Source organism: Acanthaster planci, linkage group LG07 (genome assembly GCF_054643075.1).
Source record: "Acanthaster planci isolate LZ-2023a linkage group LG07, COTS_SCS, whole genome shotgun sequence".
Taxonomy (NCBI): Eukaryota; Metazoa; Echinodermata; class Asteroidea; order Valvatida; family Acanthasteridae; genus Acanthaster; species Acanthaster planci.
Genome location: NC_141783.1, coordinates 6,874,903 through 6,899,420, shown reverse-complemented (window position 1 = coordinate 6,899,420; position 24,518 = coordinate 6,874,903). Strand labels below are relative to the sequence as shown.

The following is a 24,518-nucleotide window of genomic DNA, read 5'->3' as shown; positions in this document are numbered from 1 at the left end:
AGCTTGATTTCATCTCATATCTAATTTACATTCATCCCTCTATCACTGAAAAAAAAAACAAGTCCTTTCGATTTAACCTCCCGAAAGGCTGACCGAATTTTAATACAACTGTCTTTTTAGATCTTCAAATCTTTCTCAAAACCTTTACTGTCGTATCATCAGCCACATAGAGCTCTTCGCCATCTTGGGAACGAGACAAGGCAATGCCTGCAGGTTGTGTTAAGTTGCTTTCGATGCAGCCCCGATAGTCCCCCTCCATGGTGAACTCATGAATGCCTCTCTCCCCATCCTTGTGCCCGTTCACCACAAAGATATTCTTGTTCTCGGTGGAGCAGACCACTGATGCGGGAAGCCATGGCTGCAGGCTGTCCGGCACGCTCAGAGAACGCTTGGTGCTCCCCACGTGGTCAACTAGCTTGATGGAGTCCGTAGGGTCAGCGGGCAGCACAATTATGTATTGGCCGGCGACTGCCAGCTGAGCTGGGCGCGTACAATCTAACAACTGCATCCTAGTGCCGTTGGGTTCGTGGATTGTCACGCAGCGTCGGCTACAATCGCCAACGTAGATGCGGTTCCTCTCGTCTACGGCAAGACAGCACAGCCACACCGGTCCGCGACAGTTGTCGCTTGGAGCTGTGGTGGTGAAGGCGCACAGGTACCTCCCCTGCCGACTGAACACCTTGACAAAGTTGGAGCAATCGCATATGATGATGTGACCGGCTCTGGAAAATGCCACGGCTCGTACAAACCCCAGGATCTTATCGACGCCGACTCGCGTTTCCTTCATACTGTTCTCCACAGTAGTAAGAGAAAACCTGCGCTCCCCATTCCGTTCAAATAATTGAACAGTCTGTCTCTGGTTCTCTGCGACGATCAGGTCTCCCCAGCGCGACACAGCAAGGGAACTGGCACCCCTAAGTCCACTACTACCATCTGAACAACCAATTTCTCTCTGCAAAACCCACTCTCCCCTGAGGTGACCAAGTGCACCTGTATAAAACACTGTGTGTAATGGGCTTTGGTTCGGATTGTGTCCGTATGAGGAGAATTCAAACTTGGCCAGATCGCTCATGATCTCAACACCACACAAGGCCTCTGCAGAGGTCATCTCCTGATGAAGAGATGCAGTGAGTGGGGTGTAACTCGCCAGCAATTCTTGATCAGATCCACTTTTTACAATTCGAGCAGCTGCGCTCTGTGTTTGCCTTAGACACGCCAGAGTATTCTGGGTAACATCTCTGCGATCAGACACAGTTGTCTTCCTCTGTGTCCTAAGAGTGACGACATCTTGGAGATGACGCTCCCGTTTTTCCTGAACACGCTTCTGGGAAATCACAAGAGCGTGGTCAGCTGTCCGGTTCACTTCAGCCTGAGCCGTCATCGCTGCCGACTCAATCAGCTTTCCTAACTCGGAAAGATCCTTCAGAGACGTGTTAAGTTTAGCTTCGACTTGTTTAGAGCTTTGAATCAGCATCAGTAATTCTTCTCGCTTGTGTTCAACAGCCTCTTTCAAGTCGGTGCACTTGTGTTCCGGTTTGGGGTGATCCACAAAGGTGCAGTCCCAGCATATCATTCTCTGACAGGTTTGGCAGAAGAACCGGAGGACTTCACCTGGATGTTTCTCACATCTGTCTCCCTGCAGCGAAGCAAGCTTCATCCCTGGCTGGTCCAAGGCCACGCCAGCCCTGTCGCTCAACCCTAAGAGCTCCCTAAGGTCGACAATCTTGTGGTGTCGTAGAACTTTGAACGATAGGTGTGCAGCCTTGCAGACGGCGCACAGAAAGTTGTCGCACTCCTGGCATCTGTATATCGCTTGCTGCTTCCCATTTTCATCACACACTTCACACAACACTCGCGAGAGCTCACTGCCTGTCATTGTGTCGAGCTATGCCAAAACGTTTTGTAAGCTAGTTTTTTCAGTACTAATTCAGCTACTCACTAGACGGTGGCGCATGTACCAGTCGAGGGGCAGTGATCAAATCGGTAAGAAGAGATCCTGTTATCGTTTTTATACCATTCACTGACTACTGAAGGAAAAAATGAAATAAAAGTTTGCGCAAGTCTCAATAAACGTGATTTAAAATTGATACTACAATTTGAAAAATTCCATCAAACCAATCACTGGCCTGCCTGATAAACTTGCATACAAAAATCAATGAGAACCGGAACAACATTGTACTGTGTACGAGCGACGGCGATAATATTCCACAAACTGTTCCCTATAAGTTAAGTCAACAATCCAATCAGTGTACAAACACTTTATCTACTTGATCTTGGTTTACAGCACACTTGTTGATCTGATCTCTTTTGTTAAGAGCTTCCTTACTGTACGTTTGACGTAGGCATGACGTCAATAGACAAGGTTGTTGGTTTGTATGTTTGTTTTTTGCTTGCTTTTTGTAATACCGGTATGAACTTTACATTTGTCAACTTCCGCTGTGGCTCATGACTGCTTAAAAACAAAAGCAGAAATCGGAATCAAATGTACTTTTAGTCTATACAATACGCCGTAGGATATGGAATTTTAGCTTAATTTACGACACAAAGTTCTGGTTGCGCTTTTCTGGAATCATAAAGGAAGCATAATCCAAGTTAGTTATGAGGTCTGTGAAAGAATGAAAAGCATGTGTGTGCAAAGAGATAGCAAATATATTGCATTCCTAATCAGCAATCTCATAGTTTACATTGGAATATTTTAGGATCTTCCAAGAAGTTGAGCTTGGCGAACAGAGTTTCATTTTGATTTCTGCTTTCTGTTTGGTCCCGTCTGGACAGTTTAGGTCTTTGAGGGCAAGGTTTCATTGTCTTAGACTATAAGTGCAGTTTTCAGTGTAATATCGGGTCAATTCAATCAAATTTTCAAAAGCGTCGTAGTTTTGAGTGGTTTGAGAAAACATATCAATAGTTTTGTGGCGGCCCGGTAAATTTTAGCTTTTACTTTAAGTACAAGGGAATGATACTTTGGGCAGATATTTTAATTTGCAAACACAATCATCATTAAATGAACAAACTTTTTCTGGGATTTGGTATTTGTATCAATAATGAAAACAACTTCTGAGATCAACAAAGTTAGTTAGTTTGACACGACTCGTAACCTGTTATTTTCTAGAAATTATCGTTATGTTGTTCAAATTGGTCAGATCATGTGGAAGGAATTTCGAATAGTGTCCCCTGAATATTATGTGGAATAAAACTGCTGATTGGAAAAGTGCCAAGCCCTTTCTGCAACAAGTTTTGGATGGTATATGCGATCTCCCACCTTTTCGATCAGCATTTTACACTTTTTGTAAAAAGAGCTAATCCATGGGACAGGACTCAACACCGCTCCATGCACATGTGCACATGTGCACATGTATATATGCACATGTAGTCATGTACAGATATCTGCATGTCATTACGTGAACATGTACCGGTAAATGCCTGTATTTGCGCGTTGGTGTATGGTTTACATGCGTTGATAAGAACTTGACCTTTACCGTTATCAATTTTTTTGAAAATGTGGGATACAACTTACATTTCATCTTCCACTTGTGATTCAAAAACATCTCTCTTGCTGTTACATGCAGAACAATTAACATTCAGATGGAAATTTCCTGTATTAATTAACATCAAGAATCAAACAACCTTGTCGACCCCGCCCCTTCGCTCGTCACCCAGCGCCTGAATAGGGCGCTTGGAAGCAGGGCTGGTGGCCTGGAACTGTGATTGACTACATTGTGCACGACCTGTGACCGCGGGGTTATCACTTCCTGTTGTGAAGCGTTATTTATATTTTTTTGTTCATCAATGACAATGCTTTGGCACGGACAAAGTCTCGGCTTATGATAAAAACATGGCCTTACAATCACAGTGTGGTAACTCATTAAATATCACTGATCACGTGTCTGTTGGGGATATATATTTCAAATCATTTCAATCCCATACGCCCTCTAATGGTCTTAGTAATCACCAGCCATTTTTGGAAACAGTAAGGCACGGCGGCACGATACGACAGAGACGACTTTTATGTTGTGTTTAATGCATTGCGTCGTGCCGTCTTGGCATGGCGTCGTGCCGTGGCGTCGTCGTATCGTGCCTTATTACTATTTCTAAAAAATGACTGGTGATTACTAAGGCCAATAGAGGGCGTACGTCACAAGTCCTGGAAAAAATAATGTGCGTGCATAGGGTTACACTACACCAAATACGCGCCCCAGGAAACAGTCCGAAATAGCGCAGCCAGTTGAATCTCAGGAAGAGGTTGTCCTTCGTTTTTTTCACTGGAAGTTCAAAACTATGGCAAGAAGATTGCTTTTCGTTTCAATTTTATGGGGTTTAGCCACGTGATTTTTTTTATTGGCCTTTGCCCGAAGATACCCCAAAAATAGTAATAAAACTATGCGCTCGGCTCTGAATGTAGCCGCCCGTCTCTATCCAAAATAGGCCCGCAATTTGGAGCTTTTTGTGGAAGGCATTTATAGAAATCTTTCTATGATCCCTCCTGATTATGGTAAGTCTTATTGTAAAAGCCCCGTGGGATCAGGCGCGCAGAAATCCAACAATTTGGTGGACTGCACCCATCGGGCCTACAAGATTTGAACATAAAATCGGTATCTATTGGTATTGAACTTAACTCCGTCTCTAAGGACGCCCCCTATTTCCGCCTGTAATGAGGCGACGGCGAAAGCACGACGAGACGGCTGAAGGCCACGACACAACAGGTCAACGGTACGACGCGACGGGTCGACGGCATGACGCGACGGCACGACGACACAGTACGACGATACGACGCGACGGCAAGACAGCAGGACACGACGCAATGCATTATACGCAGCATAAAAGTAATACAAAGGGAGGCGACGGCACGACGCGACAAAGCTGTCGTAGCGTCGTGTCGGGGCGACGGGACGAGGCGACGCAATTTTGGCGGCTATAGAACATACGGGTATACCATCAGAACACACATCTGCATGACTACGGCATTTGGACCCACGTACCTGACGGTACGGCGGGTGTGTGTCTGCATTTCGTGTGATTGCTTGTATCTTACTACCACTAGATACTGCCGGTGTCCCAGAGGACGGCCGACTGAATCGCGGCAGCCTTGCGATGCGATTTCCTCGATTTTCAAAGAATCGGATTTTTCAAGGTAAAGAGCGCTGTAACCGGAATCATTTCACATGCTTATTACGGTTCCCGGGGCCTAAAATAGCATACAAGTATTGACTGCTTCGAGCGGTAGAGTAAAACCAGCCGTGGAGCATCCGTGGAGCATTCTCTTTTCCCGAGGCAAAGCCGAGGGAAAATAGAATGCTCCATGGATCACCTCGGGAGGCTAGTTTTACAGTACCGCGAGATAAAGCAGTCAATATTTGTTTTATGACACCTCCCTACAGATTCTGCAAAATTTAAGCTAAAAATCACTAATGAAACACCAAACTGGAATTGACATTCATCAAATGTAATTCAAGAATTCCAAGCGGAACAGCAATGTTTGAATACATTCATGAACCAATGTTGTTTGCTACAAGCCGAAATACACGACTATGCTTTCGTTGCTATGGATATAGTTCTTTGGTTGCTATGGGTATAGTTCTTTTCCAAAATGAGGCTGCATGGTATAGTCTTTGGTAAAACTAGCAGGCGTCGCATGATACACTTTCAGCCAATCAAGATACAAAACCTGTGGTTGAGGTGTTATAATGAGTGTTATATCCCGAGAAGCGTTATTACCGGGAGCGCTATAACCACGGCAAAATTTACACAGCGAATGAGCGTGCAGTTGGGGAACAGGGAGCAATATAACGAGGATGTATGTAGAAATACTTAACAGGAAATATACCCCTTTGGAGTTACGATGACAAAAATGGAAAACAAAAACATAAAACAATGGCCACATCAGGGCCAACACATTAGGGATCATATTGGTTTATCAATGAAAGAATTTTTGTGTAGTTTCTTCTACAAGCCACAGCAAGAGAACACCAAATGATCTTGTATATGCACTTGGATTGTTGATTTTTGATCCGATCGAAAATTCACAAAATATCACCATCTCCTGACAACTACAACAGGCTAGTCGCAACAAACCACATCCTAAATTGAGCAACAGTAGTGATATACAAATACAATCATGTACTCAAAAATAGTTGATAAAAACCAGTAGGGAGTATATTATTACCACTTTTGCCCATCTTTCATCACGCTGAAATTTCAAAACTAATGGGTTCACGCCTTATAACAGACAGTCATTCTGCCATACTCGGTTTTCGATCCTCAAAGGAGGCTACAGGGTAATTTTAGGTGCATGTACCTGGCGGGAACGAGTCTACTTTAATCCTTTACCTGATCCCCAATGCACGTGTGATGGCACGTGTGGATAGGACTTTGACAGCCCTCCATTTCACGGTTCACTGATCCATCCATACGTAATCAACCCCCACCCCTTATACTGCGTGAGGCATTAACACAGCGATAAGATAACAATGAGCAGGTGAAGCATGCCAAGCATTCCTTCCTCCACTACAAACCCTATCGTTTATCATTTGTCATCAACGTTCTGGTTATAGTGTGTCCGAAGTTTTGGACTATCAGGAGTTCCGAATAAGTTTGACCTTAAATTGGGTAAGACGCTTTTTAATGTATCTTTAATTTAAGGTCTTCTTAAGTTCATGCAATTTATCTGATCAGGGCCGACCTAACTTGTTAACTGTCTAAATGTATGGAGGCATACATGAAGAGTTTAAGAAGCGTTCTGAAGAGTTTTTGTCATCCTTGTCTGCAGAATGTTATTACTTACTTTGACAAGGAAGAACATGGTAAAGGGTACTCCCCTGGAATTGCTGGGATTTGTATTCTATGCAATATAACGCCTAGGTTATAACAACGACTGGGGCATGGGAATATGCGGCGCGCCGTAAATATCCACAGCCAAGCATGGTGCCTTCTATTATGAACTTGGCATAAAAGCTACGTTCTAGCCGAGCACAACGGGGTACGTAGGAGATTAAGGTATAACATGAAAAGTGTTTCTAATGGTCAGTGCAGAATTGTTCTCAAGTGGGTACTGAAGAACTGATGTATGACTTTCGTCAAACGATTTGGTCGTCGCTAAGGTGCTTACAATTATAAGAGTCACATAGGCCTTCTGCAGTAAACCACTTAAACGCAGTAAACTGTGCAGTATCAGAAATGACCCCAACTAAACTGTTAATGTTATGTTTTCCCTCATTATCTTTTCACTTTGGAATAGCTAAGAAGTGTCTTCCACCACAATGGACAATAAGAAGCACAGCGTGCTGTTTATTTGCCTGGTTATTCTCGTCCTGGCAGAGTTCATCATGACGCTCTTCGTCAACGCTTTGGCCGGTATAGGGTCCAGCGGAACCAGTATAGGTACATAAAGACAAAGTGAGAAAGACACAAAGGCTGAAAACTGTTCAGCGATTGGTTTCATCAAATCAAGTCCTGTACTCCATTTCGGATTCGAAAGGGGGTCAAAGTTTAAGTCATTACCCTCGGCTTAAACCTGAGGGTTCTGCTTATTTGTTTTTGCCCAATAAGAAGAGTGTTCGGTTCAAGCCAGAATTGAAAAAAACACCCTTTCTTCAGACAGAGGACGGGATCTTTTGTCTAAACTATGGGCCCCGAACTTTATCTTTTTGTGTGGCTAAACTTAAAATGCCAACTTAGAGCGATATTTTCTTTGTGTAGACCTATGTCCTGACCTATTCAAACAAGTATAGGACCACAAATTAAAAACTGCTGGAAATCTAAATTCACAGTTTGAAATGATGTTGTCCACAGATTGGTTTCTGAATAGCACCGGGGAAATTTCCGACTACTACTATGTAGAGATTACACCAGCTGGATGGACCTTCACGATCTGGGCTTTCATCTATACCTACCAGGCCCTCATCGTTTTGTACTGGCTCACCTCCATCTGCAGGCGTAACAAGACTGGCTATGTATACCGCAGCCCCGCCGTCATTACCCCGGTCATGCTGGTTCTTTACGCCATCAACCTAGTCCTGAACATGACATGGCTGTTCCTATTTGACCGCCAGTACTTGCCGGCCGCCGTGGTTGTCAGCGCCTTCCTGCCGACCACGCTCTGCATCATTCTCTTCATGAACCATCGACTGGTGGATCAACACGGCTACGACTTGGTACACAACAAGAGGTGAGTTTTTATAATGATCTACTCATTCAACTTGAATGTTTCCTCATTTTTAAGAGAGCTTTCTTACTAAGCTTTGATGACCTCTCTCCCTCTCTTTTAACAAGGGGCGACCTTGTTGCCATCCGGGCAATCATCCAAAACGGCATGGCATTTTACGCCACATGGGTCACCATAGCAACTCTTCTGAACCTGTCCATCGTTCTCAGCTATTGGGGAGGGATGGAGCAGTCCACGGCGTGCACCATCAGCCTCTCTATCCTATTGGTGGAGGTCTTGCTGTATTCTGTCCTGGAGAATGTCGTGTGGGAGAGGTACCTCCGCTACACCTACACCGTCTGGCTGGTGGTCATCTTCGCCCTGATCGGCAGCATCGCCAAGAACTGGAACGTGGAGAAAACTAACTCCATTTTTTCGGTCGTGCTGTGCGGCTTGGCCTTTGCACTGTTCCTGATCAAGCTGGTGGTGAGCGTGTGGCGGACTTTCACATACCCACTCTACGCTGAATCGACGTCCCTGTCAAAAGAGGAGCTGGCCCTGGCTTAGAGTTACCTGTGCTGCAAAAAAGATCCCACAGTACAGACCCTAAGCAGAAACGGTCATCTAAACTCTTACGGCTGCACCATGGGGAAAAATGACAGACCAACAAACATTACTTCCTCAAACAAAGGAAAATGAATTGCATCATGATGGGTAGGAGAGTGATTGAGACCAACACCAGTGATTACTAGAATATTGATCCCACTGTATAGCAAACACAGAGTGTGGAAAGCTTAAACTTGTGTCTCGCACTGAACACAACTCACTGAGATGTATTCGCCTGTTTGTCATCGTCAACCGCGTATATACTACACTTAATATTCCATGATTTTAAACTATTTCAAGCAACTATTGTAAACTAGCTTATATATGGAGTGCAACAATTTTTGAATTAACTGATTTAGTGATGAATAAATACTACATAGCATGCTGTATTAAAGGTGTATATGTATTTTGTTACTTGGCTTAACATGTGCTTGTGTATCGCAATGTACGAACTTGTGCCATTTGTGATCAACACTTTAGAAAGCTGGATATGATCCCCGTGTTAACCAAGACGATCGAACAATAATCCGCATGAAAACGAGAAAACGAGGATCTCCATATTATCGCAAGTTTCGTTTCTTCGTTCATCCTCACCCAAGAAATGAATGCTAATCTAATCACAGAATTGCTTGCCTGATAATGGTTATCCGAACTGTAATTTCAAAATCACAAAATCCATTTGGTGTAAACTCCGGATCATTTTAATTGCAAGGGGTATAGAAAAGTATGCAGCATATTTATCAGAAAAGCTAGGTCAGAATATCGCTTACTTAGAATGGTTTGCGCAATCAACGCAAACTGAACTTTGTATCCTCATTACTCCAGTAAGACAAAAAGACAACACAGCCAACAACACTGTTAAGGGATCACGCAAAGATATCAACCCCGCAATCTTTCATAACCTTTATTTGACATTTTGTAGGAAGAAATGTTCCTTGGACATTCTTTCCGCTTTTAACTGTTTTCAATGTACTCTTAAATCCTAGGTCATTGTTCATGGAAATGTTAGAACCCTTAATTGTATGCCCTTGTTGAAACTTGATGAGCAAAGAAAGAATAAGATCAGAGCTGTACATGGTCACGAAGAGGACCAACTTATATAGAGCAAATTGACCATTCCAGGTTGACAGACAAAACTCACAAAATATGAAACACAAAAGTAACAAAACCCAGCCCAGCAAAGTTCCAGCCAACAGACCAGACAATACACGCAGTAAACCAACCAAATCGATCCAAAAAAGAAGGGGCGCGCTGCCGACGTGATTTTTTTATCGTGTTTTGAAAAAATAAAGTTACCATTTTCTCAGGAAAGTGGAGAATAATCCCCACCCTTTGGCCCTTAGGACCGGCAGCCAAAAGCGTGTCACTGAATGGACCGCCAGACTATGATGGAATATAAATCGAACGTTGAAGCTAGTGCCATTGAAACAATGGATTCACGGTTCTCTCCGTCTCATATCTTGCTTCATATGGGCAAACGCGTCGTTCTACAAGGAGTACCGGCACTGTTCCCAAATTTGCTTATGCAACGCACTTTTATCCACCAAGTAAACAAAACACAATAGCCCAAAACTACACGTGCAATGCAACGTGCTCGAATTCTTGCTTCATCGATTCTATTGTGAACCAAATCACCTTTTCATTAGTCCCGTGTGTGGAAATTTATGGGCAAGAGGTATTTACAAAGGAAATGACTCTATTATAAAGGTTCGAGGCTACCAACTTGTCATACATCGTTCTTCCGACTTGCAGATGTCATTTACCCCTTCCACTATCTAGAGAGACGGACTTGCAGTATCGTGGCTTGAGGTAAGTGTGCCTTTATAGTATGGCGCCGTGAATACAGTCGAATCTCATTAGTTAAAGGTCCTTTGGACTTTGCAGATTGCCTTGCTATAACTAACCTTGTATTATCAGGAATGAAAACAATGACGAACTAAGGATCAGGACCTATAAAGGTTTCTTTGTTATGAGCAGATGTCGTACCGGAGCAATTACTCTTTGTTTCATTAACGAGGTTGAACCGTATCAAGTTCGATAAACTGTAGTGCATGTCTCATTTTCATTGATTGGGTACATTTTCTATATATTCTGACCATACATTTTCTCATAAAACTTAACCAAATGATCAATCATGTTATATATAGAGAAAAAAATACGCATTTGAAATAAGGAAACGATTTTACGTTGTAGGTTGAATTCCTGTCTCGATGTTTGTTTTCCCAATGGTGAATTTATGTCATTGCTGTAGGAAGTGAGTCAAATGACTTCCCAACAAACAGCCTAGCAGTTACTTACTCATTTGCTCTATCACTGTAGGCCTATCTGTACTTTTTAGTTAAAAATAAAAAAGTATAGATATATTTACGTGCTTTAATGTATAGCGGAGGATTGCATGAAAGGTCCCCAATCTTTAAGGGAACGTCATCTCTTCAGAAAACAAAAATAAATTCATATTAGCGCAAACGTCATTGCAGATTCAAACAGCACTGCTGCAACATCAGCTGCTTGCTGACATTTAGGTTCGTCAGCCCAGCCTAGTAAAAAAAATAATTCCAGAAAATTAATTTCTCACCTGAAACGCGTTATTTAATTGCTATCAAAATCATGATAATATACTACGGTGAGAAAATCGTTTGCCTAACTGCACCAGTGCTCTCGCTATGGCAGCTGCATTCAAGTGGCGTGCAGTCGGCTCACGTGCACGCAGTTTTCTTCCCCGTGCGTATTATCCTTGCGACCCTGAACGACTGCCAACAATACGTGAAACGTTATGAAACTTTTTGTCGGTCAAAGTTCGTGCAGATTACGAAACGTGTGGTTTTGGTTGTAGAAGTCAAGGAGCCCTGAATGGTTTCTCACAGACAAGGACAGGAACTTAATAAAAACAGGCATGCACGTCATGTTCATTCTTGTACCAATCATCCCGTGCCTGTCATAATTTCTGAATTTGCGGCCAAGATTATTTCTGTGTTTTTTAAAGGCTGCGAGGTAGGTAAAAAGTCAAGACTTACATCGCATGCCTGACATAGACGCTAAGGCAGGATCGAACTTTACATTTGGCGTGCTAGCGCCGGTATTTTCACAGTAAAGTGGGCCTTATTGAAATAAAAAATACTAGTGCTGAAGAGGCCCTTACTGTTCGTTCTAAAACCACGCCCGCCGGCTGCGTATACATGTATATACTTAGCTGGATTCTTTTAGAAATGACTAGGGCGGTTACCACACTCATTGCAATTGCAATGTTTATTATTTTACTTCATTTTTGGAGGGCCTAAGTCGAATAAAGTTTGGAAGACCTTATGAAAAGTGTGAACCATGTGGGGTCTTAATTTGCGTCTATATACAGTTAAGGACGAGACAAACAGATTAAATGGCTCCACCAACGGTGACAACTAAGGCCTTGTCAGAAACGGGCTTCCAGAGTTACGGCTAGGTCTATTCTCTACGCGTCTCCGCACATTTCCAATGGAGGGAAGAGCTAGACCTAGCTCTAGACAACAGATTCGGATGCAGCCCAACAACCATGGGTTGTTAAATTTCATGGAACCCCAGACCCATCTCTTCAGTACTAACTTACTACTTAAGGCTTCAACGGGTAGAGTAGTAGACATAAGCCCGTGTACACCCATATCAAACTACTACAGTGCCAACTCAACGGGAAAACAGTGTTTAAGCCCGCTGTTGGCCTACATAAATGCGTGCAAATTTGCGTGTGTTTTAAGTGCGGCTGTTTGATATTGTCTGCGTTTATTTTCAAGCAAAATCCGCACTTTTCCTATTTGAAAACGGCTACTTTTGCGGGTGCGTTTGCCACCTAAGCCCTGGAGATGACTTTTCTCCAGACTTGTTACTCTTAAAATAACGCACAGTCTGCGTTATTATAGTGCATACTTGGGCGTTGCATTGGAACGCATACATGATAATAGCGTTTATCCAAATCCGTTTACTGTCAACCTCGACTTCATGGGCTGCGTGCGCGTTGCTTCACTAGCCCCTGGTTGTGTAGAATGCGAATGTGCTATTCTGGCTGACTATACATAAACGTAAATCTCGCGCGTATTTCAAATGCTGCACGCTCGTGCCCACTATCCGGTTCGTAAGTGACTTCGTCACAAAGGCGGACGCGCCAAGATTTGCAGGCTCTCAGTGGACAATCGCTGAAGTTGTGCGTTAACTTCCGGTTTCAAGGTTCCATGTAAACGGCAATCAATGCATGTGCAGTGCACGTGTGCAGTGGGCATGGTTTAAACTAAAGTGATGTCACAGTTACGAACCGGATTCTCTTGTGCGTCACGCAATCACAGTGTAATCACACTGAATAAAGTCCTAATTTAAATATCCTAAAATAATGGGATATTTAAATTATACAATATAACCAGGGGTTAGATCGCACAAGGCATGGTGGGAACCATGGGAACGAAGCTTGTTTACTGTTTCTCTCCTGAGAAAAATATAGACACTCTCACAACAAACGCGTACGAACAACGACGCGCACTGAAAACGTTCAAGGCGCCTGTATTTGAAATTCTATTTCATAACTCTGTGTTTATACAAATCTCCGCCATAAACTGGTAGGTATGCGCATTCCGCCCAAGGGAAATGCAGTTAGTATTTTAAATGTAGCTTTGCACTCCTTTCGAAAGATGTTGTCTCTGTCTTTTGCAGGTTTTTATATGAAACTGGGCAAGGAGGATTATTGTGAAGGATCACCTCTACTTGTACCTGACAGTAAAATGGGCGTCGAAAGAGCCAGAGAGCACGATGTACTGTTCATCTGCATGTCAGTGCTCGTCACGGTCGTGCTTATCCTAACACTGTTTATAAACGCCCTCTCAGGAAGCATCGGTATAGACATGGGTAAGTGTCCTGATCTATAGAGTATTATTTGTGCTCCCAGTCTGGTACAAATCAAGTCCTTGCTCACTGTTATAAAGTATTCCAGGAACAATGGATGGTTTTGATAACGAACAGCTTTTGAGACGACCTGTGCTTGGCTTGTGCATGATTGAGTAGTTGCGGCTTATGTGACAACAGACTTGAATATCGCGTTGTCTTCTCTAAGGTAGATCAACGAAAATGTCTACAAGCCGCCCTTGTGATTCTAAACACGACATAAATCAAGTCTGATCCTTGGTGTCTGCCCACAGGTTGGTTTCTTAACAATACCGGTGACGTCTCCGACTACTACTACCTGGAGATCACACCGGCCGGTTGGACCTTCTCCATCTGGGCTGTCATCTACACTTTCCAGGTTCTCTTCATCCTCTACGTCTTGATATCACTCTGCCGACGCAACGACCAGGGCCCCGTCTACCGCAATCCACCCGTGATCAACTCCCTGATGCTGCTGCTGTACACTATCAACCTGGGTCTCAATGTGTCCTGGCTCTTCCTGTGGGATCGCCAACTGATGCCAGTGGCTTTGGTGGTCATAGCTCTGCTGCCATTCACGCTCTACCTGGCACTCATTATTAACCATCGACTGGTGAACAAGTCAGGCAGCAACTTGAGGAATTACCACAGGCAAGTAACGGTAACATTTTATGAGAGCAGATTTTGCAGCTGAACAACATCTTGCTAAATGATACAAAGCTCATCTTGTTCGGAGAGTTCACTTGGAACCGAAAAAAAGCAGACACCTGTAAATTGGCGTGCTATAATTTCCACTTTAAAGTTACCCAGAGCGATGACACAACTTTTTAGTAATGGTAATCATGAATTTATTGCTAACAACTAATCTCACTCATTATTTGGCTGCAAGGGCAGAACATGAAAAGGCATGTTTTTAAAAGAGAAACGCGGCCGTTTGTTCAATTAAATGAGTGCTAATAAGTGTGGAACGCCTGCTGTTCACATTGTCAGGTTCTACAGAATAATGGACAGGTTTTTGCATGAAAGAGTAACCATGTTGATGGACGCACCATCCAAATCTCATTAGCAAGACTGTATTCAATTATCTCTGTATTTCTTTCATACTAGGGGTGACCTCATTGCAGTGAGGATAATTGTCCAAAACGGCCTTGCCCTGTACGCCACGTGGGTCACAATCGCGACACTGCTCAACTTTGCCATCGTGCTCAGCTACTGGGGAGGGATGAGCCAATCCGACGCCAGCACCGTCAGCCTCTCTATCCTCCTCGTTGAGGTCCTGGTATACTTTGTACTGGAAAACATCGTCTTAGAGAAGTACCTCCGCTACACCTACACTGTATGGATGGTGGTTCTCTTCGCTCTTACTGGCAGCGTCGCCAAAAACTGGAGCCCAGGAAGCCGCAACTCCATCTTTTCAGTCGTGCTCCTGGCTCTGGCAGGCGCTCTGTTCGTCGTCAAGATTGCCCTTTCCATTTGGCGCGCTTATACCAAGCCGTTGTATGTCAACCAAGTGTCACAATCGAAGCAGGATCTCGCATTAGCTTGAGTTCTGTACTTCGGCGCACTTATTTGTGTAGTCTTATGTACACACAAATATACATGTACATACATTGTGTCTGTAAAGTTCACGCACAAGACAACCCCTAATCGTCGTATGATACCTCTTGCAGTTAACATTGGCAGCTCCTTGCACGTGATCGGTATATTGGAACAAAAGCAAAGCTGCAGTTTTAGATCAGACGTTTTTTATTTCGTTACTGTATGATGTAGTTTGCTGAAGTATTATTTCAGAGCCAGTTCAAGTGATTGCTTGCCAACCTGTCTTTCATCCAAACCGTGCAAAGAGCCCATTGTGGAAAGATTTCATGCACGTACAAACCCAGGATATTTGGAGAACAGTGGCTGCCGCTCTTATACATTCTGACGTTGCCTGTATTAGGGGCCTACACTTGATATTTTACGCGTAATTTAACCTTCAATTTACTGGCAGAGAGTTGATCTCTTTGAGTCTAATGCAACATAAGCATAATGGTCTTTCGCTTGACTCGCATGATCAGACAAATGAATATTTGTTTAAACCTTCCGAGGTAGAAACTTCCAGTGTTTTGTTTTGTAATGTAACACCGCACCAGTTATTATTTCGTAGCCATTAAGTAAAGGGTTTTTATTAAGTAACCGTTAACAAAGTCGGAAATTTTTATAGAGCCAATGGTGACGAAAATACTTGGAAATAAAAATAGTTCTTGATAATAAAACACAGGCAAGTTAACTGTGGTGACATTCCCATATATGTAGGGAGCTGAAAACACAGAATCTGAAACATATACATCGTAAACACACGGTGATCCCCGCATTTCGACTGTTGATAGAATTTTCTGCGGTGATTCCGTACCTTCACAGATCGAACAACACAAAAAACATGTAATGTCAAACCACAAGCAGTCGACCGGGGTGGGCATGCACACTCAAGCCCCCAAAACATTTCCTTGCTCCTGAAGCGCACCGAGTTAAAAGTGCTGTACTGAAGGATCAGGCGTACTACACGTTGTTCGAACGGGCATCACGCACTAGCTCTTTTGAAAAGGTCACACAGACCCTAGCTGACTCACCAGAGGAGGGGAGCCAACCCCACTCAATGAGCCTATAACACTGAAGATGTGCAGTTTGTGCAAAACGCACTAGTCCAAAATATGTCACCCCTCGAAGGTTACTGAAATTTGTTTCAATGGCATCAAGGTGACGCTTCTGGGTGATCATCCGGAAGGTCAAAGAAATTCACGTTCTGCAACGGGTCAGACAAGACTTAAGCTGCCATCCTGAGCACAAGGACGACGGCCGGGGAGGCGAATGTTGCCCAATACGCATCTGTTTTATCGCTATCCCTGATGACCACGCAACCGAACCGAACGTGTCAGTCACATTTATGGAATGGGAGACTTTGAGACGCTGGTAGCGGCAGACATACCGGTCCCTTTTCAAGATACAGACATCAAAATACAACTCCATGGGAACTGGCCGCGGCCACTACCATAAACTTGTGCATAATTTCAAGCCCGCATGCTCAGAACGCGCGCATGCTCAGAACTGGTAAAAGGACCGATTGGTTTGTCGTCACAATATAGATCATAAGTGTGATCTCTATGATCGCTACCAGGCGTGTTAAAGTCACCCATTCTAGTCGACCATAGAGGTCTGCAGTTTGGTCTTCTGGCACCGTATCACCATCCAATCGAGGTAGGGCCATCATCAAGCAGTATAGCTCTGGCGGGATACTGCCGCAGTAATTCCAGCATGAGCAAGCTTGAGCTCGCGCGCGCAACAGTTTTTCCCACTGGCCTATAGGCCGGTGGAAATTGACTCGTCTGTGAGGCAGTTGGAGCTTATAGCACAAAGTTGATGGCGGTGTGATGGACAACGATCGATGTTTAAGCGTTCCAAGGGCTCATCTGGGAGCCAGCGGGGGCATGCCTCCCCTCAAAATGGAGCCAATAATGATGAGAGAGAAGGGTAATTTTTCGGGTCTTTTTCATTCTCTTACTTTCCAAAGTGTGGAAATAAAATCCCCCAACGTAGTCTCAATCCCTTAGCAAGGCCGTAAAAGGTTGCAAGAAACTTTCCAAAATGTTTGTCCCCCTCCCCCTTGAAACAAATTTGGCCTCCCTCAAAAATCTGGCTCTGACGAATCTGCCCTTGAAATGTTCTGTTCCTTTGGTGAACTCAAATTGCACTCTTCGGAGCCTTGAATTTTGTATTTCAGTCGTAGTATTTTACCCTAATTCGTACTACGACAGATAGAATTGTTATACATGTATCTTGTTCACAAAATTTAAATCAGAATCGAAAACAGAAGGGGTAACCGAGAGTACAGAGCTGTACCATCACAAACCACACAAACTATTCATTCATTTTAAATCATGGGATATCAGTTGAAATGTTTTAAGACGTAACCAACAATTTACATAAGTGCTATGATATTGCTGCAGCGAAGAAAGTCTGAAATATCTGTCATTGCCACAGGATTTTAATAGGTTCCGTCAATTCTGAGACACAGTTTACAAGGTTTGCTGGAGGATCATAATTATGACCATACATTAACTTTGAACTGAGCGTCACGACAACTTAATGTAGAAAACTGCTCGTGCATGCTGTTTAGTATTTCAACTTTTTTTTTAGTAAGGCTGATGCAACAACGACATCCTCTCGCAGGACCGTCTACCGAGCCGTATCAGTCTACGGCACTCTAGATCAGATGGTAAACTAACTTGATGTTGGTGTTAACTCCTCCTTAAGTTGTCTTTGCACATGATCTTGCTAAACATGTCCCCCAAAATTCAGAGGAAAGGGCACTGGTCATAATTATTTAGAAGAGAAACTGATGGTGTCCCTTTTCTCTCACCCTTGTAAGCTGACCTGGCGACAAATATTTCAACCGACGTAAGGTTCTCACACGTGCCAGTATTGTATGCTCCCCAAAGAATATTTACACAGCGTTGTCCCCAAGCGCAAATTTCATGGTCAGCATGCAAGGCCACGTGTACTGCAACGTGCTTAAGTAATTTTGCTTTGAACTTTGAACTGCATCGCCTAATCACCTATCCCAGGCTTGGGGGGGGGGGTGCGGCTGATGAGTAATTGAAGGGACGTAGGTCCTTTACTTTCCACACAAACATTTCTGCAATTTTCCTTCAAGGTGGCGCAGCATGATCAACCCAAACTTTACAAAGCTAGTGCCAAACCATGATGGCGGTGTCATGTACCAAAAATTAATTTCAACCTATTTTGGTTGTAAACGTTAACGTTCTTTCAGGGCGTGTATCTCATGTAACAATGCAGCTGTAACGTTCAGGGTTCTGTTTCTGTCACTGATCCTGAGCAACATATCAGGTTTCGAGAAAATAGTCGTAAATATCAGGTCAGTTTCAAATGCACAAAAATTCCAAAAATTAAATCATTGAATAAGCATGAAACCTGACGTGAACATTAAACTTGATACCTAGACATGCCTTTACTAATAAAGGTCAAAATTTAAAGTCATGGTTTCAATTAAAACTCCCGAACTGAATGAGAAACCATGTTTTGATAAACCAAACCTAAACTTCTTTTATTTCAGGCACAAAATCGTCTAACCTTTACTTCTCGAGTTAAGTGCAATGAAAAGTGATACAACTCGAAAACGGGAGCATTTTACTACAGTAAAAATTACCGGATTGATGACGTCCTCAACTGAAGAAATGCCCTCTCATAAATCCAAAAGTCTGCATTCGCAATCTATTCACCATATCACTAATGGGGCAGTAAATACTTGCTGGGTTAGGACAAAATTATTTTGTGAAGTTTCAAAATTATAACGTCTTCAACCCAGCAGTTACTGCTGGGAGAATAAGTTTTCCAACTTAACTTAAATCGTTTAAACAATGGATATCAGATAATGTTCCTCTGCCCAAATCACTCTGCATACTTGGATTTCATTGCTGATATCGCTATTCAAATTGAAATCTACGCGGTATTTTGACGACCCTCTTATGTGTTGAGAGAGTACATAAACGTGTCATCTGTCATTTTTATGATTCGTTTAATTTACTATCAACTTCGAGAAGATGTACAGAACCGCTGCGATCATTCCGACAAATTGTTCACGAGCACCTGCAACGATAACGGTGAGTACCGTGGCGCGTGGCGGTGGATTGTCCCCTATGCCCTGTGTGAGCCTTGTGTCCCACGTACTTATCTCTCACTCGAATGACTGCCAATAATAACTCAAACGTTATGAAACTTTTTGACGGTCAAAGTTCCAAGTATTTATGCAACTTGTGATATTGGGGTTTATAAAAGGCAATGAACCTCTCCGGTTTTCACAGTCAAGGTCGGAAACTGCAGAGGATCCACACGCATCGTCGTATAAGCAATTGTGCAGGTGATTTTCTTGTGTCAGACGGGGGCTTAAATCTCAACGTAAGTTAAATTTAACTTGAGTTTCGGAAAATTACGTTCCTCCCAACAAAGTCAATACGTGGAGTAAGTGAAGTTGACATTGAGGCTAACAAAACATAGGACTTGGTTTTATGAATACATGGAAGTAGATTTTTGCAATTTAGATTATACTTTCTCCGTGGTTAATATGCTCTTAGAACGTGTTTTGTTGTAATCGTACATTATTCCCGGATAAATCTGTGCAAAATCACTGCACAAATCTTAAAATTGGTAATTATATATGGGCTATTCATTAACACTTTCTGGATTTTTCTTCTGAAAACAACGGGCTGAATGAATTTGAACGGCAACAATTAATGGAAGACTGCACTTTTGGCACAAAAGATATAATAAGTCTTAACTACACAGGGCTCGACACAAATGGTTCGCATGCAAAAGAAACAGTGGCTGGCAAGTTGAACCCGCGTTTACTCCGTTAACAGAGGTGCCCCGTACCAGCAAAGAGGAGGCAGACCGGTTAGAACTGTTGTGTGCGACAGGAACTCACCCATAGCCACTTTCAAAAGCTTATTAAACACCAAAGTGTCAAAATTTCGTCTTTTTTTCTGTCTGAAACAATCAATGGTATTCCAGGGGCAGATCCAGGAATTTTTACGGGGGAGGGGGTAGGCCAAAATTTTTTTAATATCTCATTTTTGCGGACAAACAGAAACGATAATGAAACATTACATATGACACACAATGTTTACAACGGTATTGGCGCGCTTACCGTAGTTATTTTTCGTTATTTTCCCCAAAATTTGTTGTCTAAAAACAGGAGGGGGGGGGTTCGACCCAACCTCCAGATCCACGCCTGTATTCCTCAACTGAACGGACGGTGCGTCCAGATCTAGAGCTCAGTCAGAGTTGGCTGTCATGTCATGACGTTACAGGCAGTCCTGAGCGGACTCACTGTTTCCTGTGACCTCCTACGCCAGGAGTATGGAAAGGAAAAAAAATCTGTATCTTCCACCCACGATTCGTTTAGTTATCATTCAATTGATTAAGATGTTATGGCTCTAGTGCTATTGGACAGACACTGTCTCTGTATTTTTTTACAGATTTTATGCACGGAGCAACGACGTTTACTGTGGAGAGTCGCAACTGCTTCTACCTGACAGCAAAATGGATCCCGAAGGAGCCAAAAAACACGACGTGCTGTTTATCTGCATGTCAGTACTTTTTACAGCTGCGCTTATCCTAACACTGGTCATAAACGCCTTCTCAACTACCATTGGTATCGAAATTGGTAAGTCGAGTCGGTTTTCCGACTTAGTGTTTCAGAGAAACTCTAGTCCAAAGACACGTCAGGGTTTACTAATAATAAGAACATGAGATGAACAATGTCAGTGTTGTATTAGAGTCCATCACAAGTCCCTAAAAGTCCCCGTAAGCCCATCACAAGGTGGGGGAAGGGCCAGGTCCCCGATGCTTTCGTTAGCTTTGTTACCGCTCTGATTTGACTTGTTCGAATTGGCAATTAAAATGTTGAAAAAAATAATAAAGCCGGACTTTTGGTTTATACCTTGAGGTTGGTTCCTGAACATCACTGGAGACATCTCAGACAAATACTACATGGAGATCACACCGGCCGGATGGACATTCTCCATCTGGACTGTTATCTACGTGTTCGAGGGTCTCTTCGCTCTGTATCTCCTGATCTCACTCTTCCGACGCAACGACCAAGGCCCCGTCTACCGCAATCCGCCCGTGATCAACTCCCTAATGTTGCTGTTTTACACTCTCAACCTGGGTATTAATGTGTCTTGGCTCTTCGTGTGGGACCGAGAGCTGATGCCGGTGGCTGTGGCGCTTTTAGCTCTGCTGCCATTCACGCTCTATCTGGTGCTTATTATCAATCATCGACTGGTGGACCAATCCGGCATCAACTTGAGGAATAACCATAGGCGAGTAATAGTAATACTTATCATTGAATAAAATGCTGACATTAAGCATACAGTATCTTGCCAACAAAACCGAGGGTCTATATGATCCGTGTAACCATATTATTTTCCCAATAACCACGGGAAAGGGCACAGTAATCTACATCGTCAATTCAACACGTGCTTCGTGAGACACCTCACATAAGGTAGGCTCTACAGATCAATGCACAGCAATAGTGTGGAAATGATCCTTGATGTATTTGCTCTTACACTAGGATTGACCTCATCGCCGTGAGAATAATCATCCAGAATGGCCTTGCCACGTACGCCACCTGGGTCACCATAGCGACTTTGATCAACTTTGCCATCGTGCTCCGCTACTGGGGAGGGATGAGCCAATCCGACGCCAGCACCGTCAGCCTCTCTATCCTCCTCGTTGAGGTCCTGGTGTACTTCGTACTGGAAAACATCGTTTTTGAGAAGTACCTCCGCTACACCTACACTGTCTGGATGGTGGCCATCTTTGCCCTCTCTGGCAGCATAGCCGGGAACTGGAGCATAGGAAGCCGCAACTCCATCTTTTCAGTCGTGCTCCTGGCTCTGGCGGGCGCTCTGTTCATCGTCAAGATTGCACTTTCCATTGGGCGGTCTTATACCAGACCTCTATATGTTAACCAAGTGTCAGAATCAAAGGAGGAACTTGAATTGGCTTGAGTTCAATACATGGGAGCACATTTCTGTAAAAAGAGGCTCAAGGATACACACTATCCAAACCATCTCAAGGCACTGGATAGTAACTCCTACAGATGTGATAGCAAGCGAAATGTAATATCACTCCGTTATTGACCTTCTGCACTTGATCGCTGCAGTTGTAAAGCAAAAATTTTGTATTGTTACAATGGATTGAAGCGTATCTATCTAAGCAGCTTGCCAGTGCAGCCTCTCTTTGAACAAAGCCGTGAAAAGAACACATCGAGGAAAGGCCCCATGCATGTATAAAAACCTAGATTATTCGATTATCCTTCAATTTACCTCGTCGACTTAATTCATAATAGGAGGTTAATAATCTTTTCGCTACATTTGCATCATCAGAATCGAAATGATTTCGCAAGAGAACTTAATCTTGGAATGAACACAACCATTTCCAAAAGTGTAGTTCAACCTACACAAGAGAGTAATTAACTTCTAAAAGTTTAATTCTGTTTCCTGATTCATACCACATCTTTCATCTAAAGTGATCATCAAGTCAGAACGAGATACTTCATAAACTAACAAGGCTGGATTTGTATTCTTGTCAATGGTAACGCACCACTTTTTTACGATCAAATATTGTGGGGAATATTTTATTTTACGTGTGGCTCAAGTCTTGTCAATACAAGCAACTTCTTTGGGAGAAGTATAAAAACAGACAACAGTTAATTATTGTAAAATAGTAAAGGTTTTCAAAATTGTTTGATTAATTTCATTAAAGTAAAACTGCCAAAGAAACTGGTGTAAACAAAAGGTTATACGAGGAGGGTTTCGGAAAATATCCCGTCCTTTCTCATTATTTATCGGATGTCGCCCATGGACTCCGTGTAGGCCTACGTACAGAACACAACAAAATGTCAAAGCATCCGGAAATGCGCGAGGTCGGCATGTACGTATGAGCCTAAATTTAATGGGAGTCAATGACACGTGCAGGGGTAAATTACCACATGTCGTCTTGATCTTGTCTTAATCTTCATCAGAGTTAATGCTAGCGCAAAGCAGAAAGCCCTCAAGGTACACACATTTACAAAGTAAACGATGCATTTAAGGGAAGAATTAAACAAAAAGCCTCATAAGTTAAATAAAAGTGAATAAAAAACTGTTTTAAGTGTCCTGCTTCCTGAGTTTAAGGTGCACCATTGCACCAATTTGGGAGTTATTGAACGGCTAATATGAATTATAATCAAATGTTAGCCTATTCCCCACACGTTTTTATTCAGGGTCCAGAAAAATTGAGGGGGACAAACGATATGATACCCTCCCCCCACTTTACAAAAAGGGGGGGGGTGCCCTCTCTTCTCCTACCGATTCACGCCCATAAAGGGAGGCTAATTACAAATTTTAAATTCAACCGGTTTTCGGACAGTGGAATCCAAGAATCTCGAACGCGATTTCACTTTTTTGAAGAGATCTCAGAAGGCCAGTAACACAATTTTTATCTGAAAACTTTAGATCAGGAAGACCTAAACATTCTGATATTACCGCTTTAAGTTATGAATATTCTGTATCCCACGTGAGAGCGCCCTCTTTGACCACGACGAAGACTTATTTGTCGTTTCTTTACTTTTGGGGGATGATGAAAAATTACGCAGCTTCAAGACGATATAGGCCTAACTCGAAGCAAAGCCCAAACAGGAAGGACATCCATTGTAACCTGAAAATCACAAACCATGTTTAATATCACCTCTCATCAATATTCCTGGGGCAGTCAAAAGAGGCTTGTGATTTGAGGGTTCTCAAAAACATAGGTTTGAGTGGAAAATGCATACAAGCCTTGCAAGTGTCACAGTAAAATGCTAAGCCAACTTTTTAATGGCTTTTCTCTCCAACCACGCACTCCTCCTCATAGCCATGGTGACTTGTTCCTCAAGCAAAAGAATAGATCACAAAATGTCGACAGTGTAAATCCCAACAAATCAGGTCTCGAACGTAAAGTTATCCTTTCACTGCACGCTATGTATAGTTTATTTCTAGGCGAAGTGAATGGTTCACAAAGGAAGGAAATCTATTTCACGCACAGTGTAAGTCTATGTCACGCACAGGAGCACTACATATTATCACACGGTATAGTGTCAGTCTATCACACGCTGCCCCGTAAAAAACAGTAAAACGGTAGTCCATTTCAGGCTGCTTTGCTAAGTAAAACCACACAACGTTTGATATCCAAAAGAACTCATTACAACACTTAATAAACAGTAGGGACGTGGATGTAACCCCCCCGCAACGTCGACTGAATTTGACAAATTTACTGCTGTAGGCCTACCTCTACCACTTTTCAAACGAGATCAAGTGTTGTA

At 43.0% G+C, this 24,518-nt stretch overlaps 4 protein-coding genes across 7 annotated transcripts; 3 read left to right on the top strand and 1 right to left on the bottom strand.

Annotated features, from left to right (window-relative positions):
* Positions 1-124: 124 nt before the first annotated feature.
* LOC110978571 (uncharacterized) lies at positions 125-1,876 on the bottom strand. The gene has a single exon (XM_022233675.2). The coding sequence runs from the start codon at positions 1,874-1,876 to the stop codon at positions 125-127; it is 1,752 nt and encodes a 583-aa protein (XP_022089367.2).
* Positions 1,877-6,358: 4,482 nt separating this feature from the next.
* On the top strand, positions 6,359-9,070 carry LOC110978609 (uncharacterized). The gene is made up of 4 exons (XM_022233733.2): positions 6,359-6,603; positions 7,232-7,374; positions 7,786-8,161; positions 8,266-9,070. Exons 2-4 carry the CDS (start codon positions 7,254-7,256, stop codon positions 8,702-8,704), a joined length of 936 nt encoding a protein of 311 aa, XP_022089425.1. The 5' UTR covers positions 6,359-6,603; positions 7,232-7,253; the 3' UTR covers positions 8,705-9,070.
* A 1,325-nt stretch (positions 9,071-10,395) lies between these two features.
* On the top strand, positions 10,396-15,887 carry LOC110978630 (uncharacterized). 3 transcript variants are annotated; one of them, XM_022233762.2, is made up of 4 exons: positions 10,396-10,552; positions 13,412-13,603; positions 13,894-14,269; positions 14,726-15,887. In XM_022233762.2, exons 2-4 carry the CDS (start codon positions 13,420-13,422, stop codon positions 15,162-15,164), a joined length of 999 nt encoding a protein of 332 aa, XP_022089454.2. In that variant the 5' UTR covers positions 10,396-10,552; positions 13,412-13,419; the 3' UTR covers positions 15,165-15,887. The 3 variants fall into 3 exon arrangements, with proteins under 3 accessions (XP_022089454.2, XP_022089455.2, XP_022089453.2); XM_022233763.2 differs by lacking the exon at positions 10,396-10,552 and adding an exon at positions 13,172-13,317; XM_022233761.2 differs by lacking the exon at positions 10,396-10,552 and having other exon boundaries at positions 13,324-13,603.
* A 3,546-nt stretch (positions 15,888-19,433) lies between these two features.
* On the top strand, positions 19,434-23,302 carry LOC110978606 (uncharacterized). Of its 2 annotated transcripts, none has more exons than XM_022233729.2 (4): positions 19,434-19,570; positions 20,650-20,837; positions 21,120-21,495; positions 21,747-23,302. In XM_022233729.2, exons 2-4 carry the CDS (start codon positions 20,714-20,716, stop codon positions 22,183-22,185), a joined length of 939 nt encoding a protein of 312 aa, XP_022089421.2. In that variant the 5' UTR covers positions 19,434-19,570; positions 20,650-20,713; the 3' UTR covers positions 22,186-23,302. The 2 variants fall into 2 exon arrangements, with proteins under 2 accessions (XP_022089421.2, XP_086995082.1); XM_087138956.1 differs by having other exon boundaries at positions 19,490-19,532.
* The last annotated feature ends 1,216 nt before the right edge of the window (positions 23,303-24,518 follow it).

Bases quoted from the DNA above. Each gene is read 5' to 3' on its own strand.
- LOC110978571 (XM_022233675.2), bottom strand. From the start codon at position 1,876: ATGACAGGCAGTGAGCTCTCGCGAGTGTTGTGTGAAGTGTGTGATGAA.
- LOC110978609 (XM_022233733.2), top strand. From the start codon at position 7,254: ATGGACAATAAGAAGCACAGCGTGCTGTTTATTTGCCTGGTTATTCTC. The intron at 7,375-7,785 runs GTACATAAAGAC...TGTTGTCCACAG, and splicing joins GTCCAGCGGAACCAGTATAG to ATTGGTTTCTGAATAGCACC. The intron at 8,162-8,265 runs GTGAGTTTTTAT...TCTTTTAACAAG, and splicing joins GACTTGGTACACAACAAGAG to GGGCGACCTTGTTGCCATCC.
- LOC110978630 (XM_022233761.2), top strand. From the start codon at position 13,324: ATGCGCATTCCGCCCAAGGGAAATGCAGTTAGTATTTTAAATGTAGCT. The intron at 13,604-13,893 runs GTAAGTGTCCTG...GTCTGCCCACAG, and splicing joins AAGCATCGGTATAGACATGG to GTTGGTTTCTTAACAATACC. The intron at 14,270-14,725 runs GCAAGTAACGGT...CTTTCATACTAG, and splicing joins AACTTGAGGAATTACCACAG to GGGTGACCTCATTGCAGTGA.
- LOC110978606 (XM_022233729.2), top strand. From the start codon at position 20,714: ATGGATCCCGAAGGAGCCAAAAAACACGACGTGCTGTTTATCTGCATG. The intron at 20,838-21,119 runs GTAAGTCGAGTC...TTATACCTTGAG, and splicing joins TACCATTGGTATCGAAATTG to GTTGGTTCCTGAACATCACT. The intron at 21,496-21,746 runs GCGAGTAATAGT...CTCTTACACTAG, and splicing joins AACTTGAGGAATAACCATAG to GATTGACCTCATCGCCGTGA.